The 18,910-nt window shown below is 38.1% G+C and overlaps 2 protein-coding genes across 2 annotated transcripts; both read left to right on the forward strand.

Moving 5' to 3' along the window:
* The first annotated feature begins 10,101 nt into the window (after positions 1 to 10,101).
* LOC107765601 (uncharacterized) lies at positions 10,102 to 11,211 on the forward strand. The gene has a single exon (XM_016584268.1). The coding sequence runs from the start codon at positions 10,102 to 10,104 to the stop codon at positions 11,209 to 11,211; it is 1,110 nt and encodes a 369-aa protein (XP_016439754.1).
* An 834-nt stretch (positions 11,212 to 12,045) lies between these two features.
* On the forward strand, positions 12,046 to 18,810 carry LOC107765593 (protein ACTIVITY OF BC1 COMPLEX KINASE 7, chloroplastic). Its single transcript, XM_016584261.2, has 18 exons — positions 12,046 to 12,434; positions 13,124 to 13,698; positions 13,865 to 14,008; positions 14,141 to 14,266; positions 14,444 to 14,531; positions 14,608 to 14,701; positions 15,267 to 15,360; positions 15,485 to 15,539; positions 15,625 to 15,716; positions 15,834 to 16,004; positions 16,471 to 16,527; positions 16,652 to 16,735; positions 17,526 to 17,610; positions 17,720 to 17,781; positions 17,863 to 17,937; positions 18,045 to 18,149; positions 18,323 to 18,464; positions 18,546 to 18,810. Exons 2-18 carry the CDS (start codon positions 13,138 to 13,140, stop codon positions 18,617 to 18,619), a joined length of 2,109 nt encoding a protein of 702 aa, XP_016439747.1. The 5' UTR covers positions 12,046 to 12,434; positions 13,124 to 13,137; the 3' UTR covers positions 18,620 to 18,810.
* Positions 18,811 to 18,910: the final 100 nt, after the last annotated feature.

Here is an 18,910-nt window from a genome sequence, read left to right on the forward strand (position 1 = left end):
ACGGGACGGTGATCGGAAGCCGTGAGTTCGAGTTATTTGACTTGTAGTGGACTGTTTTGTGGGTTGTTTCGTGTTGCCTTTGGGCTGTCTATTTTTATACTGTTTAATAAGGTTTTGGAGGACAAATGATGTGGAGAAACACTACCTAATGACGGAATAGTGGGTTGGTCGTTCGTCGTTACATTTTTTAGGTTGTTTGACACTACTTTGGTTGTCGTTTTATGTATGAAGTGATTAGGGTGTGAGGGCAGTTTTGTGGTATATTGTAATGGAGATAAGGTTGTAAAATGATGCTTACATGTTGTTATTGTTATTTTCTTGTTGTTGTTGGTATATGGTATTAGAGGAGGGCCTAGTTACAGGGGAGATGCTGTCCAAATTTACATAAACGAGCTACTAGTTTAAGTTGCGGACTTAGCCTTTACTCAACACTAATTTTAAATCTCCTTATGCTATGGTAGATTGAGTTGAGTTGTTTGAAGAATTGCTTGGAAGGTATTAAGGAATCAATGGAGTTAAGGTATGTTAAGGCTATCCCTTCTTTATTTTTGGCATGATCCAAATAATACAAACGGAACGAGCAAAATACGCAACTTCCATAAATGACTCTATTCATAGAAATGCTAGAGATACTTATGTTCTTGATTCCTCATGTGTCCTATTATTCTATCATTTGTTTATGGGTCTCATAAAATACGTAAGTTGATAAAGTTTACTTCATGATATTAATCAAGAAATAGTGGTCTTATGACATTCCGAAAGATTTTATTGATGTACTTCTCATGCATTGCATTCATTTATACATGTACATTGAACTATGACCAGATGGCGTTATATATGTGTGTGTGTGTGTGTGTGTGTGTGTGTGTGTGTATATATATATATATATATATATATATATATATATATATATATATATATATATATATATATATATATATAGGATATGGGAAAATATTACGGTGTTATATATGCACCACCACCTGATCAACTGGTATACGTTGATGATTTTGCCCACAGTGGCTGAGATGATATGATGGGATACCCTCAGCGGCTTGATGATGTTATGTACGCATATACCTATGTATGGTATGACATTTATACGCACATGCATGACATTATAATTTTTCATGATTCACAGAGCTATTTAGAATTACTGGTTGAGTTTTTTACTCCATGTTTCTTTCATGTCTTTTATATACTACTGTTATGCCTTACATACTCGGTACTTTATTTGTACTGACGTTCCTTTGTGTTTCATGCCCGCAGGTCCCGATAGACAGGTTGAGAGTTCTCCTAGTAGGCTATCAGCTCAGCAGAAGGTGTTTGTGCACTCCACTTGCTCCGGAGTTGCCTATTTGGTCAGTATGATTTGAATATATATTTATTGGTATGGCGGGACACTGTCCCGACCTTTATGATATTTATGTACTCTTAGAGGCTTGTAGACAGATGTCATGTATACGGATACTGGTATGGCCTTGTCGGCCTATGTTTTGAGTATATTAAGAATCATGCCGACCTTATAGGCCAGTACGTCATATGTAGAAGTCGGTATATCAAGTTGGGTCACTCTATATTGAGTATTTCCTCATGTTTTATTCTACTTATCTCACGACAGCCTCTCCGGCTCATTTACCTATGATAGTATGATACGAAAGATACATTACGTTGGTACTCGGTTGAGTACGGTACCGGCTGCCCGTCGCGGCCCGTCGATTTGGGTCGTGACAGAGGTGGTATTAGAGTAGTTCTGTCCTAGGGAGTCTACAAGCCGTGTACTAATATTGTCTCCCTTTGCTTTACATATTTCTTCTGGATTTCATGATGTTCCTATTTTTCTATGATTGCTATTGTGATACTAATATTAGTAGAGTCTTGTTTATGGGTATGTTGTGCACCACACTTATAAGCAGGAGGCTACAAGGCATTTAGGACTGTTACTCTTTCTTCTTACTCTAGATCGTGTGGTAGAGCTCAGTTGTAAAAAATTCAAATTCCCAAATTCTATTTTATTCATTATACAACGATATCTACATCCAGAAAGACAGTTGGTAAGAGATTGAATGTGGTTGTGGAAGAGTTGAGTCAGAGGAACTCGATTTTGCGTCATGCTTATGATGAGTAAATGTAAGGCCTTCAGTAGATATGTGTGTACTACGACGTGTGAGCCTCTTGATAAGGAGCCCTAAGCCATGAATATCTATCTACCCCTATGGTAAAAACCAATGAGAGAATCAGAAGGTAGATACAAGTTTCAACAAGTAAAAGAAGCTAGGTGAAGAAGGATACAAGGTATCCAGTTAGTGAAGATTATCTGTATTTACAATTCAGGCAGAGAAATATAAGCATTCTGAGTTACTTTCAATAATAACAAAGATATATTCACTTGACAATACCCATTTCAGTTATGCCCTGTGGGAGCTAATAGATATAATTTTAGAGAAGGATGGGATATCAGTATCCAAGTGGGATTAGAGTAACCCAAAATTGTGGATGGATTGTTATCATTAGCTCACATTTTCGAGGGATATTGCAAACATGGTAATGGTTCTCCTTGTGAGACACTCAGATGGTGCACTCTAGAATAGTACAATTAGATATGAATACTAGAATGTTCAGAAATTTCAGAAGATTGGCATTGGAATCCTATAAGGGATAAATATTTACCTTTGTACGGCTCTCGTCCCTAGTAAAGAGAGAGTGTTAGGCGATCCGAAGAGCCAGTGAGTTGAATCAAGGGGGGCTAAAAGTGAAATAATGTTAGAAGTTTTCATAATAAGGTGATATAGAGAAATATTAGCAGTAGAATAAGAAGAAAATAAATGAAGCATTATGAGTAATTTGTGATAAATGGATGATAACGGTAAATCAAAATATGACAGGACTACAGATTCTATAGTCAAGTGAAGGAAAGGACAAGAAGTTACATGCCTTGAGACAATAAAAGAGTATAAGCCATAAAGTCATGTCCCCATATCGAGAAATGAGTTGGTGATTCATACGTGATTACCAGAAGGAAAAGTTAGACCCCCGGAGTAATAGAAATTAGTATGGGCTAGTGAATAAGATAAAATGAACATGAATTCGGGACCAAAGGATTTGATAATAGTTGACATCGTGAGAATTTCAGAGATCGCGTTCCGGGCGATAATTGAATGGACAACAGAAGAATAACTTTTAAAGGTCATTCCGGAAGACGTTTCCCTAAAACAAACATTGTGAGAAGAGTTAAGCTTAAGGGACTAAGTGTGCCAGTTATACTAGGTGTCACCTTTGTGTGTAAGAAATTAAATTATCCCTGGTACAGAAGGGTTACCGCAAGGCAAGTAAGAGTCTGTGAAGATGTGAAAAAATGCCAAATATGAAGAGGTGAAACATTTATAGGTAAATCTTCATAGAAATAAATGTTAGTGCTCCCCTAAAGAGGGGAAAATGGTGTGATATGGTATTAAGTCGGAGTTATGTGGTTAAGGTAACTATGAAATAGTAAAGGAAGAATGTGGTAGAAAGGCGAAAGGAATGAGATTGCATTTATTCAGATCCTACGGATATGATACGATTCCAGAACATTATGTAAGCATGACGACGGGGAGAAGCAGTAAGGGTTCCATCACTAGATGCTATTGATAAATAAGTGCAAATGAACACTGGATACATAAGGAGCCAGTGTGCGGGACAAGGTAAGACAAAGGATATAACCCAAGAGAGATTACACAGAATATAGATATGAGAATGGACTAACTTGTAGTTAGTAGTTGATTCAAGAAGATCCTAGCCATGTCTAAACAAGAGGATATAGACAAAGCGGCAGGTTGTGCAAGATAAACATAGTGAAACCCAACATAGGGAATTCAGTCTCACAAATATGATGACATCGTAATCCTTGAGAAATATTCAGATAGGAGTTGGGTTGTACAGTCAAATATTTCAGTTCATAATCAACCTTATGAGCACAAGGGCGTGGAGGTAAGTAATTAAGGATAATTATAGGTGAGTAAGAACGTCAAAAAAAATTCTTTCGGGTATACGATGTAATAAGATCGCAGCTTTACAAGAGTCAAAGGGTCACTCTTAAGTACTACAAAGAAAGACTAGCTAAGGGAATAAGGAAGAAGGCTTAAACTTAAGCATATTGACATAAGGAAGAAATGGTCTTGTAACAACAGTCTCACTACAACATTGTATGCACTCCATAAGAAAGTGGCACCTATCGTGGCTAATGAACGGGAAGAAAAAAAATCAAAAGATGATATTTGAGATCATATGAGTTACAGGAAATTCCAGTATTTTTGGGCAATGAGATAAGCCATGTATTCATGCAACAAGTGGCAGAACGACCATGAAAAGTAATCGCTTATGTTTAAAGACAACTAAGAAAGCACGAGAAGAATTATCTGACCCACGATTTAGAGTTAGCCGCGGTGCTTCATGCACCAAAGATGTGGAGGCACTATTTGTATGGCATTTATGTTGATACATATACGGATCATAAGAGCCTTTAATATATCTTCAATCAAAAGGAATTGAATTTACACCAAAGGCGATGGTTGGAGCTACTAAAAGACTATGATGTTGATATTTTATACCATCCAGGAAAGGCGAATGTAGTAGCCGACGCCCTCAACCGTAGATCTATGGGTAGCCTGTCATATTTACAGCTAGAGAAGTGTGGGATAGCCCATGAGATTGATCAGCTAGCTAGTCTTGGAGTTCGATTACTGGACTCAGGTGATACCGGAGTTACTATTCATAGGAAGCAAAATAGGATGACACATAGGAGTAAGTAGATCCCGGATCAAATAGAACTGAAGCATCTCTACTGCAAACTGAAATAGTACCTTTGATAACAGCGTCAGATGACTCAACCTCAGGCCTGGCTGGGAAGGCATAACACCGGGGCTGGGCCCCACTACCTTGAACTACGTCCCTGGGACTACCTCTAGCTGGCTGATCTCCACCTCTAACGGCCTGACCTCCACCTCTAACAGTCTGGCCTCTACCTCTGGCTGCCTGACCCCTGCCTCTGGCTGGCTGAGCAGGTGGTGCAGCAACCGGTGCCGAAACTATGGCACGAGAACTCTGATGCTGTGAGCTGCCCGTTGCTCGAGGGCAAAATCTAGCAATGTGCCTCGGATCACCACAAGTATAACATAACTTCGGTTGCTGTGACTGCTGACCCTGAAACTGACCCTGTCAACCTGAATAACCACCCTGATAACTCTGGAGTGGAGGTGCACTAATAGGAGTTGGTGGTGCACTGTAGTCTAGCTGGTCGGAATAATTCATCTGAGGGCCACGACCACCTGAGGCACCGTGGGATGCCTGGAGCGCTGAATGAAACGGCCTGGGAGGATGGCCTCTACCAAAAGTACTCTTGCCTCTAGATGAGGAAACGCTGAACTCATCGGAATGACGAGGCCTCTTGTCAGACCCCTGACCTCCCTGATTAAGAACCATTTCGACTCGTCTAGCGACAGTAGCAGCCGCCTGAAAAGAAATCTCACTCCCTGTCTCCTTAGCCATCTGCAATCTGATAAGCTGAGCATCAATAAACCTCCTCACCCTCTCTCTCGGTGGGAAGCAAAAGAATGGCATGACGGGTCAATTCCACAAAACGGGCCTCATACTGAGTAACAGTTATACTGCCCTGCTGAAGACGCTCAAACTGATGGCGACGCTCCTTTCTCAATGTGATAGGCAGAAACTTCTCTATGAAGAGCTGAGAGAATTGGTCCCAAGTAAGAGCAGGCGACCCAGCTGGTCTGGTCAACAAACCATTTCTTGGCGGAACCAGTCATCTGAAATGCAGCAAAATCAACCCCATTGGTCTCCACTATACCCATGTTTTGTAGAACCTCGTGACAGCTGTCAAGATACTCCTGGGGATCCTCTGAAGGAGCACCGCTGAAGTGAACAGGAAAGAGCTTGATAAACCTGTCTAATCTCCATAAGGCCTCAGAAGACATAGCTGGCCCATCTCCGACCTGTGCCGCAATAATCGGCTGAACTAATCCGATTGGCTGAGCTGCTAGAGCCTGATACTGGGGAGCTATCTACTCCGGAGCGGGAGTGGTGGGAGTCTGAGCTCCTCCTCCAGCCTGAGATACTGCTGGTGCCATGGGAAATGCGCCAGTTTGGGCCACAATGTCCATAAGGCCCACCAAACGGACCAAAGCGTCCTGAAGTACTGGGGTAGCAATGAACCCCTCCTAAACCTGAGTTGGTCCGACAGGAATAGTCTGGGCTGGAACCTCCTCGTCAAGCTCTATCTGAGGCTCCACTGCTGGGGTTGCTGCTCAAGCCCTAGGCTGAGCCCTGCCCCTGCCCCTGCCTCGGCCTCTGGCACGGCCTCGGCCTCGACCTCTGCCCCGCGTAGGAGCTGCCACTGGAGGCTCTGGCTGCTGCTCAGCTGAGGAAGCGGTACGTGTTCTCCCCATCTGCGAGAGAATAAGAGTAGAAGATTTCAATCGGTATTGAGAAAGCAAAATCGCACAACAGAGAAGAAAAGAAGTGAAACTTGTTCCTAAACTTCATAGCCTCTGGAAGATAAGCACAGACGTCTCCGTACCGATCCTCCAGACTCTACTAAGCTTGTTCGTGAATCGTGAGACCTAAGCAACCTAGTTCTCTGATACTAACTGTCACGACCCGAAATTTCCCACCGACGGGACCGTAATGGCGCCTAACATTTCACTTGCTAGGCAAGCTAACATTAGAGAATCATTAACCAATTCCTTATTTTCATTCAGTAATTAATAATAATTAACTAAGATTAAATATAACAGGTGCGGAATATCATAAATCTGTACTAACTACTACCACACGGATCTAGAGTCACAATTCAGGAGCATTCTAGAATTTGCTACAAGTAATAGTCAGAAAGAAATACAACTGTCTGAATGGAAGAAACAGTAGAACAGAAAAGATAGACGGGGACTTCAAGGTCTGTGAACGCCAACATATCTACCTTGAGTCACCGGACAGCGGACCAATAGCAGAATCTCGATCAACCCGAGCCGGTATCAAAATCTGCACAGAAAGTGCAGAGTGCAAAATCAGTACAACCGACTATATGTACTGGTAAGTGTCGAGCCTAACCTCGGCGAAGTAGTGACGAGGCTAGGACAAGACACCCACATATAACCTGAACAGTATAATCATGCTAGTGGCAACAACAATAAATAAAGAAATAATGCAGAAATAATGGGAGGGGAACATACAGTGGGGGATATGCAACATAAAAAAAGTGAGAATAATGAAAAGACAAAATTGAACCGGAATCCTTAAACGAATTGAGCAATTAAGACAGCAAAGAAAATTGCACAGCATCACCCTTCGTGCTTTTACTCTCAACCTCACCAAGTAACAAATAAGACTGCACGTCATCACCCTTCGTGCTTTTACTCTTCACAATATAAATAAATCTTGCACGGCATCACCCTTCGTGCTTTACACTCTTCCTCACAATATAAATAAATCATGCACGCCATCACCCTTCGTGCTTTACACTCTTCCTCACAATTCACAGAATCAATAACAACGGATAGAGAGAAGTTTTCACAAAGAAATCAATACCCTTCGTGCTTTACACTCTTTCTCGCAATATAAATAAATCATGCACGGCATCACTCTTCATATTTTACACTCTTCCTCACAATTCACAGAATCAATAACAATGGTTAGAGAGAAGTTTCGCAAGAAATTAATATTTCATCAATGATTACTTTCACAATTTAACATCTCAACCTCGAATCAATATTCACAATTTTATCGACCTTGGTGGAACCGGATACAAGTCTCTCAGCATTTCAACAACAACAATAAGCATGGATAACAAGATTTAAGACTACCAATTTGCAAGAAATGGAATTTCACTCGCATGTTATGACTCGACCACAACGTATAGATGCTCGTCACCTCAACTATACATCGTATTCAACAACAAAACACGTAGCAAATACTCACACAATACCTATTCCCTCAAGCCAAAGTTAGACACAACATTTACCTCACTCTGAAGGCCACTTAATTCTGAATCATAGCTTTCCCTTTGGAATTCACCTCCAAACCACTCTTATCTATTCAAAAATGACTCAATAATATCAAATATTGCTTAAGAAATCAATTATATTGCATAAATTAAATTCCCCAAATTTTCCTCCAAAAGTTAAAAAAAGGACCCCGGGCCCGCTTGGTCAAAACCCGAGGTTCGGACCAAAATCCTTTTACTCATTCACCTCCGAGTCCGAATATGTAATTAGTTTTGGAATCCGACTTCAAATTGAGGTCTAAATCCTCAAATTTTGAAATTCCTAAGTTCTACCCAAAAATCCTAATTTCACCACAAATAAATTCTAGATTCTAGGTTGAAATCTTGTTATAAGATGTAAAAGATTGAAAGAAAAGAGTTAGGAATCACTTACCTATGATTTGGGGAAGATTTTATCTTTGGCAAATCGCCTCTTAAGGTTTAGGGTTTTGAAAATATGAAGAATGAATGAAAAATTCCGTCTAAGTCTAAAGTTATCAGATGCGGATGTTGCATTTGCGACCCGAGCTTCGCAATTGCGAAGCTCGCAAATGCGAGGGAGTCATCGCAAATGCGAGAACCTTCACATTTTCGCTGCCTTTGCAAATGCGAAGAGTATGTCGCATTTGCGACAATTTGCCCATCGCAATTGCGGGTAGAAGTTCACATTTGCGAACATGCCCTTCCCCAGACCCCCTTCGCAATTGCGAGAACTGCTAGCCTAGGCTTTCTTCGCAATTGCGATAAAAACCTCGCAATTGTCATACCTGCTTGGTTCGCATTTGTGAAGCTTGATCTCGCAATTGCGAGATCAGAGGCCTGCTACAGACACCAGTTACACTAGCAAATTTCTAAGTTCCAAAATCACTCTGTAGCCTACCCGAAACTCACCCGAGCCCTCGGGGCTCCAAACCAAACATGCATACAAGTCTAAAAATATCATATGAACTTGCTCGCGTGATCAAATTGTCAAAATAACACCTAAAATTACGAATTTAGCACCAAATCAAATGAAATTCTCAAAAACACTTTAAAATTCATATCTTCTCAACTAGACGTCCGAATCACGTCAAATCAACTCCGTTTCTCATCAAATTTCACTGACAAATCTTAAATATCATAATGAAACTGTACCGAGCTCCGGAACCAAAATACGAACATGATACCAATAATGCCAAGCATCAATCAATTCTTAAAAATAATTAATTTTCAGACTTTTAATTTTTATCAAAAATTCATAACTTGAGCTAGGGACCTCCGAATTCGATTTCGGACATACGCCCAGGTCCTATAATTCGATACGGACTTACCGGACCATCAAAATACAGATTCGGGCCTGATTACCAAAAATATTGACCGAAGTCAACTAAAATCAATTTTTAAGGTAAAACTTCTTATTTTCATTAGTTTTCAACATAAAAGCTTTCCGAAAAACTGTCCGGACTGTGCACGTAAATCGAGAAGGGTAAAAATGAGATTTTTAAGGCTTAAGAGCGCATATTCGAGTTCTAAAATATAAGATGATCTTTTGGGTCATCACATATATATGCATTTGAGAAGCAATCTGATCAAGTTAAGCATGATTACTTGATTCGCTTAACTGCTTCGGTTAATGTCGTAAGACTTCTTTTGAAGCAAGGATTTGCATTTCGGGGTCATGATGAATCTAAAACATCATTTAACAGGGGTAATTTTTTTGAAATTCTCTCATGGTATGCAAAAGAATGTAATAAAATTCATGATTATGTATTGGAATATGCTCCTCAAAATGATCAGATGACTTCTCCAATGATTCAAAGAAGGCAATTGTTGATTTACTTGATAAACATTCCTTAAGTCTATCATATGTTCATGGGCAATGTTACGATGGAGCAAGTAATATGCAAGGTAAGCTCAATGGCCTTAAAATGTTGATTAGGCAAGAAAGTAGATCGGCTCACTCTATTCATTGTTTTGCTCACCAACTTCAATTAACTCTTGTTGCGGTTTCAAAAAAATATATTCAAGTAGGAGAACTTGTAGTTTTGGTCTCAAATATTTTGAATGTGTTGGGATCTTCTTTTAAGCGTATGGATGAATTTCGAGAATCTCAAAAGGAAAGAATTGAAGAGGCATTAGATATGGGTGAGCTTAAAACTGGTAGAGGCTTGAATCAAGAACTTGGTCTTTCAAGAGCTTATGATACTCGTTGGGGATCTCATTACAAATCTTTTAAAAATTTTATTCTTATGTTTGGCTCTATTTTTGATGTTCTTGAAGTACTTGTTGTTGATGCACGTTTGATGGATGACATAGCCAAGGCAATAGGATATCTCAAAACTTGTCAAACATTTGAGGTTTCATTCATGTTGCATTTGATGATAGATGTTTTAGCAATCACAAATGAGCTAAATAAATGCTTACAAAAAAAGGAGCAAGATATCGCAAATACCATGCTACTTGTAGAAGTAGCAAAGAGAAGGTTGCAAAGTTTAAGAGAAGATGAATGGGATTCACTTATTGAAAAAGTATCTACATTTAGTATCAAGTATGGCATTTTGATACCTAATTTTGATGAGCCATACGTTAACTCTTTAAGATCACGACGTAAATCTATCGATCATACTACTTTGCATCATTATCATGTTGATGTGTTTTGTAAGATTATTGATTGGCAAATTCAAGAACTCAATGGTCGTTTTGACGAATTGACTACTAATTTGCTTCATGGAGTTGCTTGTTTGAATCCAATTGACTCATTTTCTAGTTTTGACATCAAGAAGATCATGAAAATGGCAAAATTATATCCTGATGTCTTTGATGAAGTTAGTATGGGTGATCTTGAGAATCAACTTGTGACATACATTATTGATGTATGTGATATTGATGAAAGGTTCTCCAATTTGAATGGACTTTGTGATCTTTTAAGAAAATTGGTTCAGACAAAGAAGAATTTAAACTTCCCTCTTGTATTCTGCTTGGTGAAATTTACTTTGCTTTTGCCAGTTGCCACTGCATCGATTGAAAGAGCTTTTTCGGCAATGATGTTTATCAAGAATGACATGCGGAATCGAATGAATGATGAACTTTTGAGTGGTTGTTTGGTGCCTTATGTAGAAAAAGATGTATTTAATACTATATCTAATGATGATATTATAAAAACATTTCGAGAAATGAAACCTCGTCGAGTACCATTGTAATAATATAATATTATTTTGCTTTAGGCTGTGGTAACTTTGGTTTTGCTTCTAAGGTAGAGTTACATGCTTTTCGTCACAGCTTTTGCTTGTAATAGTTTGTTGGGTGTGTATTATCTGATGTGCTGAATCTTCTTGATTTGTTCCTCTTTTCCCCTATACTGCTTCTTATAGCTATATGTAGCTCAGATGAATAAAAAATGGTGTCTTCCTTTGAACCTACCCTTGTCTGCTTTCTCAAGCTCGTTAGTATGTGTTTATTCCCAATGTTTTGGGCAGTTCACAAATTGTCAGCTTGTTTGTTTAGTGTCTATCTAGCTTTCTGCTTGATTCACCATATGAGAAAAATTTGGTCTGAAAAGAAAAAAAATATTGTTGTTCTTGTTGTTTCACTAGTAGAATCATTTTTTTTAATTTCTTCTTTAGATCTTGACACCTCTTTGTGTAAATTCTGGCTCCGCCACTGCGTACCACATGTTCCCTTAATATTGTAGAATATAATTGGTACTTCTAACCTTTTTTCTTAGTAGTCGCATTAATGAAATAAGACACTATAGTGTAAGAAAATAAGATATGTATTTACAGGCAAGCCTTTTTAAAAATCTTAAAAATAAGACATATAATTTGCTAATAACTTACGTAAAGATTTCTTATACTAACGTGTGTTAAAACCTTTTTACGTTCCTTCCCGTCCGTCCCTTTGTTGATTTTTATTTTTATATGTGAAAACAGTGAGAGTATGAGTTGTAAGGAGAATAAAATGAACACGTCAGAGCAATAGAGACCAGTAACAGTAAACCAAAAGAAATAAGAGGAAATTAGGTGGACAACGCAATTACAATAAGTCCCACCAATGAAAATGGTGGTGCCTATTCATTTCAATATATCTCATTTTCTGTTCTTTGTCTGTTAGTTAGTTTCTTCACTCAAATTGGTAGAAAAAAACCTCAAGAAAGAAGAAAAATGTAAACTTTATGATATAAATTGAAAAGAAACAAAAATATCAAAAAGGAGGTGCCAAGAGTGCACGTTAAGTGTTTGCTCTTTTTTCAGCTTTCTTTTGAGCATTAGAAGAGCAAACAGACCAAAACAAGTGACCCAAAAAACTGGCAGTAGAAACTGAAACCAAACTCAGTTCTTTTAAAAGGGTCCACAAGAATTCTAATAAAAGATTGATTGATAATATAAAAAGGCTTCTGATTCTTGTTCTTCTTCTTCAGTTCATTGTAAGTGCTTCTACCCTCTTAGTATTTTAAATTCTAATGTATATTTGATAAGTGGGGTGGGGAAAGTTTGACTTTTTTGACAATTGCTATAATGGGATTTGTATGAGAAACTTTAAGAGTGTGAGCCTAAGATTGAATTTTTTCCTGCTTTTGTTGCTAATGGAATCTATTATTCTCTTTTTTCTTAGATAATATGTTTATTGATTTCATTGATTCTCAATTATTAATGAATACGTTCATATAGTCAGGTTATTGTCTGCTTGTTTTTTATTACATACAACTGACCAAACTGTTGTTAGGATACCTCTGAGATTGACGGATCGAATCTACTTGCCTTAAAAGACTAAGTATATGGTCCTGCATAGAGCGGAATGGATGCACGCGATTCATAAATTAACGCTAAAGCTGTCTCCATGTTACTTATAGGCCACGTGTTCGAGCCGTAGAAGTAGGCACTAATGGGAAACAATTATTATTATTATTTCGAAGGAGGCTAGTGATTGGGTAAAGAATTTGATGTTGGTTATAGATGACCAAATTTATCAGTGATATAGTTGGGCAATACTATATTTTTCATTCAAATTGCTCGTAGTCGTAGATGTTAAATGTTTTATGAGCTACCACGTAGTTGATTTGTTCATTGCTGGCTCTAATCAACTTTTTGGATCTCTTAATTGGCTCATGTTCAGGTTTCATATCATAAATGGCGGCAATGTTGGCTTCTCAAAGCTGTTATTGCCGCAGAGGAGAACTGATAAATCATGGAAGTAATGTAAACAATCTCAGTTTTTCAGGCTCAATCTCTATACTATTTTTGTCGAAATATGATAAACAATCTGGTAAACCACCTAGAAAGATTCACCGGCTTAAAGTGCAAATGCAACAGACGGAGTCCCCTGAAAAAGTTGGTATAAATGGTCGTCCAGTTAAGATGGTACCTACAAGTGAAGTTACAAAGAGAAAAGTGTCATCTGTAAATGGTGCTGAGATAGTCAATGGATCCACACAAAGAATTAATGGCGCAAGTATAGTTAAGCGAGCTGCTGCTCCTGCCCCTATGAAGAAACAAAAATCTAAAGAACTTCCGCCCGTCGAAGATCTAAAGGTTTTACCTTCAGATGAAGGTTTCAGCTGGGCTAATGAGAACTACAACTCAGTCCAAAGAAGTGTAGATGTGTGGTCCTTTGTCCTTTCATTACGGGTTCGCGTATTCTTGGACAATGCAAAATGGACATATGTGGGAGGCTTCACTGAAGATAAACAGGTTAGTTTTTCTCTTCTCTCTTTATTCAATTTGAATTGATATTTGAGGGTAACACGGTACCAAGTCCGGAGCAAAAATCATGCAATGATTCTCTCTTGTTGCTTCCTCGTCTCCTCGGATTATGTTATTTTACGAGCATTATGAGTAACAAGCTTTATACCTGCAGAAAATCAGAAGACGTGGAACTGCGTCATGGTTAAGAGAATGTGTGCTTCAGCTTGGTCCTACTTTTATCAAACTTGGGCAGTTATCCTCTACTAGATCTGATCTATTTCCTAGAGAATTTGTCGATGAGCTTGCTAAATTGCAGGTATAACTTGGCTTCTCTCTGAGAAAGTGAACCTGCTCTCCTCAATTACTTGCAAAATTGTGTATTAGTTCACACTTGAAAATGAATTATCCGAGCATGACTTTGATTTTATATTGCATTGTAATCATTCAGGACAGAGTACCTGCCTTCTCCCCCAAGAAATCAAAAGAGTTTATTAAAAAGGAGCTGGGAGTTCCAGTTGATCTTTTGTATAAAGAGTTTGAAGATCAACCCATTGCAGCAGCTAGTCTTGGTCAGGTGTTTGGTTTATTTATATTTTTCTTTTGTATCTTAGAAGTGAAATGTCCTCTTTAATCTCTGAATTGAGATTATACATTCCGTCAAATTTGATGACACTAAACGACTTTGTGCAACTGGTCTTCAATGCGCTGCAAGTAATTCTTCCTGATTTTTTTGTTCATATAATGCTCTTAGGTGCATCGGGCTATCTTACATAATGGAGAGAAAGTTGTTGTAAAAGTTCAGAGACCCGGTCTAAAGAAACTATTTGACATTGATCTGAGTAAGTATTATGCACTAAAGTTAGTCAATCTTGCTTAGTGTTTACTGGAAAGTCCAACATTCTTCTTTTGATGCAGAAAATTTAAAGTTGATTGCGGAGTACTTTCAGAAAAGTGAAACTCTTGGCGGTCCAACTCGGGACTGGATAGGAATATATGAAGAATGTGCTAAGTAAGCCACAATATTCTAGTCCATCCTCTCAAGAAGCTAAGACTATGTGGCAATAGCTAGAACAAGCAATTTTCACCCCTTAATGCTACTTTATTACTCAAACGCACTTCCTTATCTCCTGCTGCATAAGTTAAACAATTCAACCTTTCTTTTCATTCTAGCCAATGAAGTCATCTAATTGGTGCTGAAGGAAGTACTATTTTATAGTTCTCGAACCCCTTGCGTTGATATTGGTCTTCACATTATGTAAAACAAGAGGAAGTTTTAGAAAAGAAGTTTGAGGGTAAAAATTGCGCAAGACCATGTGACCTCAGGGCCGATAAAGGTTCAGAAGTCAACTTAAAGAATGCATATCTGCTATCCTGCAAGAACCACAGACCTTGATTCTCAGTTAGAGTTGCTTTACTCAGTATTTTATATCCTCTACTTATTTTTTGGATAATTCAGTGCCCAACAAGTCACCATTTGATTGAGATTCAATAAGAATCCCCAAATGTTATGTTAAAAAAGAAAGGATGGGATTATCTTAATATCTTCTAAACTTTGTCTTCATGAAAATTTTCAGGATATTGTATGAGGAAATCGATTATATAAATGAAGGGAAGAATGCTGATAGATTTCGCCGAGACTTTCGCAATATAAAGTGGGTCCGAGTTCCTGTATGTTTCCTTCCAAGTTCCAAGACAATAATATATTCTTTTCTTCCTTCTATTGCTGATTGTTACTATAAGTCACTTTCTTATACCTTGTTTCTTAACGCTACCTTTCTCTGTTCCAAAATAGTTGGTATATTGGGACTATACAGCAACGAAGGTTTTGACTCTTGAATATGTCCCAGGTTCCTCTCTGTCCTTTCTCCTTTTTATTCAATAAACACTTTCATTCGATTTATCTGCTTAAGATTTCATTACCTTAATGAGCAGGGATAAAGATCAACCAGTTGGATCTAATAGATGCACGGGGTTATAGCAGATCCCGAATTGCGTCACGTGCCATTGAAGCCTACTTAATTCAGGTGAGTTACTTAATTTTGTGATCATTCTAAAACCAGCGGTATAGATGCGAATCAGCTAGGTAGTTGCTATTTTCCTTTGTGTTTGGTACTATTTTTCCTGGCATTACCTAATTGCAGATACTGAGGACTGGTTTTTTCCACGCTGATCCACATCCGGGAAATCTTGCAATTGACACTGACGAAGCTTTAATCTATTATGACTTTGGTATGATGGGAGACATCAAGAGTTTCACAAGAGAGAGATTATTGGGTGTTTTTTATGCTGTTTATGAAAAGGACGCGAAAAAGGTCAGTCTAGTTGTTTCTTTTGTTGGATTATACTAAAAAAATAATTAGGAACCCAAATGCTGAGCTAAGCTTATACTCTTCAGTAGTCTTACTCTAAGCTGATGCAAAACCACCTGCTATTGTTATGGTCCCAACCAGCTCTATGATTAACACATTTCTTTATTAAAAATTCTTTTTTTCTTTTTGTGTGTGGTTTTTCTCCTGTCTGTTTCTTGAGCCGAGGGTCTACCGGAAACAACCTCTATACCTTCATAAGATAGGGGTAAGGTCTGCGTACACACTACCCTCCCCACACCCCACTTGTGGGACTTTACTGGGTTTGTTGTTGTTGTTGTTGTTTTTTCTCCTTTCTGTCGAAGGACATTTACTTATTTTTCTTGCTTTTGGAGATTGCTTTCAAATACTATGGAGTAAATAGAGCCAATTCTTTGTACACATTAATAAGACAGATATTATGTCTACACAGGTTATGCAAGGGCTAATTGATCTGGGAGCGCTTCAGCCTACAGGAGACATGTCAGCTGTAAGCACATATCCTAACCCCCAATCCCTGCAAATAAAAAGGAAGAAAAAAGCGAATGAATTTAAGGGATTGTCTAATACTGGCTATCTATTGACACTACCTAAAACTTTTTGTTTCTTCTTAGGTGAGGAGATCTGTTCAGTTTTTCTTAGATAACTTGTTGAATCAAAGACCAGATCAACAGCAGACTTTGTCTGCAATCGGTGAGGTACGCAGAATTTGCAATTTTTTCTTAAAAATAACAAAGTTTCTTAGTACTTCTGGCACATTAGGATATCGACTAGAATAATATATGGTTGATTATGTTTGCTTCAAATATTTGTATGATTCACTCGTTCAAAAGTGCTTACGTCGATTAGCCCAAGTTTCTCATGGCATCCCTTTTTGCTTGAAACTCACTTTGTCAAGATCCTAGATTGTTTTTTGGAAAGTCCACATCAGAATTTGGAAAATGGTTTAGGAAATTAGACAGATGTGTTGCATTGTTTTTGTTCCATGTCTAGGCACTTGCTTTTTGACATTTTTTTACGCACTGCTATCAAATAAGAAGTTATCTTCATAGCTGAAGCAATTCTTATTCTCACGCGCCATAGATGCTTGCATTTTTTCTTCGTCCGCTATTAATAGTTAGTATACCAGTATTCTATATTACATATTAAAGGACTTAAGAGGTTGTTAATAACTGTCAAGGATTAGAACTTAAGAGGTGGCTAGTAAAATATAATTTAGTTGGCCAACAAGCATCAAGCAAACAAAACAAAGCAATGATTAAGCAAAAAGAATTAGCTGGTGTGGGTATTAGTTCTAATGGTTTTCTGAATCATTAGCAGTTCTGTGAAGCCGGTTGGATCACGCTCACTAGGCTTTTCAACTAACTTGCAAAATCTTGAATTCAAAGAATTAATCTCAGTAGCTCTGGAATTTGAAGAAATAGAGGTTACTTTCATTTCCAACTACCTTTGCATGTTTCTCAATGTAACAAGAGGATGATATTGCAGGATTTGTTTGCTATAGCAACTGATCAACCATTCCGTTTTCCTTCGACTTTTACATTTGTGCTCAGGGCATTTTCCACGCTTGAAGGTGCTCTCTCTCTCTCTCTCTCTCTCTCTCTCTCTCTCTCTCTCTCTCTCTCTCTCTCTCTCTCTCTCTCTCTCTCTCTGAAAATCCATCTGTTGTTGTATTATTGCAGGAATCGGCTATATATTGGATCCTGATTTCTCCTTCCCTAAGATTGCAGCACCATATGCACAGGTTGATGATCAAACATCTACACCTTCAGACAATAAAATGTAGCCCCTTTTATCATCTAATATTATTCGATTTATCCTGCAGGAGCTCTTGGACTTGAGACAGAAACAGAGAAGTGGTCCTCAGCTTGTTCAGGAAATAAGGAAGCAAGCCGATGATGTACCTTATCAAACCTTAATTTGCTTCTTGCTAACAATGTCTTGCTTTAAGATCCTCTCAAATAAGTATCACTGATGTATATACCACCTTATGTGAAATACTTTCAGGCACGAACATACACTATTTCCATGCCTTACAGAGTTCAGCGGATAGAAGAGATCGTTAAACAGCTTGAATCCGGAGATTTGAAACTCAGAGTTAGGGTCCTTGAGGTAATTAGTCCAATAGAAATTAGTGTGACTTGCATCAATTATTCGATTTGGTTAACGAGCTTATAGTCTTAGGGACACAGGCTATGATCTCCATTGAGTGAACATCTTTAACAAATAGTCTAATGCAAATCATTTCATTTTCTAATACTTCTTGAAATTGTGATCTTTTTAAGTCCGAGAGAGCAGCTCGAAAAGCTACAATTCTTCAAATGGCGACCATGTACACAGTTATAGGGGGTACCCTCCTAAATCTTGGTGTCACATTTAGCAATCAAGGAAGTCAAATATTTGCAAATGGATCTTTTATTGGTGCAGGTGACTTTTTACCTCAGGTTTAGTTAATATGAATTATACTTGTTTTTGCTGCCAAAGATTAACTTTATCTTTTGTATGCAGGTGTTTTCCTTGCTCTCTTTATTAGGTCCATGCAAAGAGTGAACAAACTTGATAAATTTGAGAAAATGATTTAAAGTCATTATACATTTCCTCCTTTTCCCCCTTTTGGCTTTTGTCTATTTTTTCTTTTAAATTATTATTTTTGTGGGGGAGAGGGGGAGGGGGGAGCTGAAATGTTCCTTATATTTGTAACCATGTCCAGATTTATGTATAGCAATAAATTTATATTTTATACTTCAAATTAAGGAATGCAACTTTATCTCCAGACTGGAATTACTCTCTCTCAATCTCAATAGTTCAAAAGCTCATATTTTAAAAACATCAGAATATAATTGCATTCTAAAGTGATGTTGTTGAGAGGAATG

The sequence above is a fragment of the Nicotiana tabacum genome, chromosome 2 (assembly GCF_000715075.1).
Source record: "Nicotiana tabacum cultivar K326 chromosome 2, ASM71507v2, whole genome shotgun sequence".
NCBI lineage: Eukaryota > Viridiplantae > Streptophyta > Magnoliopsida > Solanales > Solanaceae > Nicotiana > Nicotiana tabacum.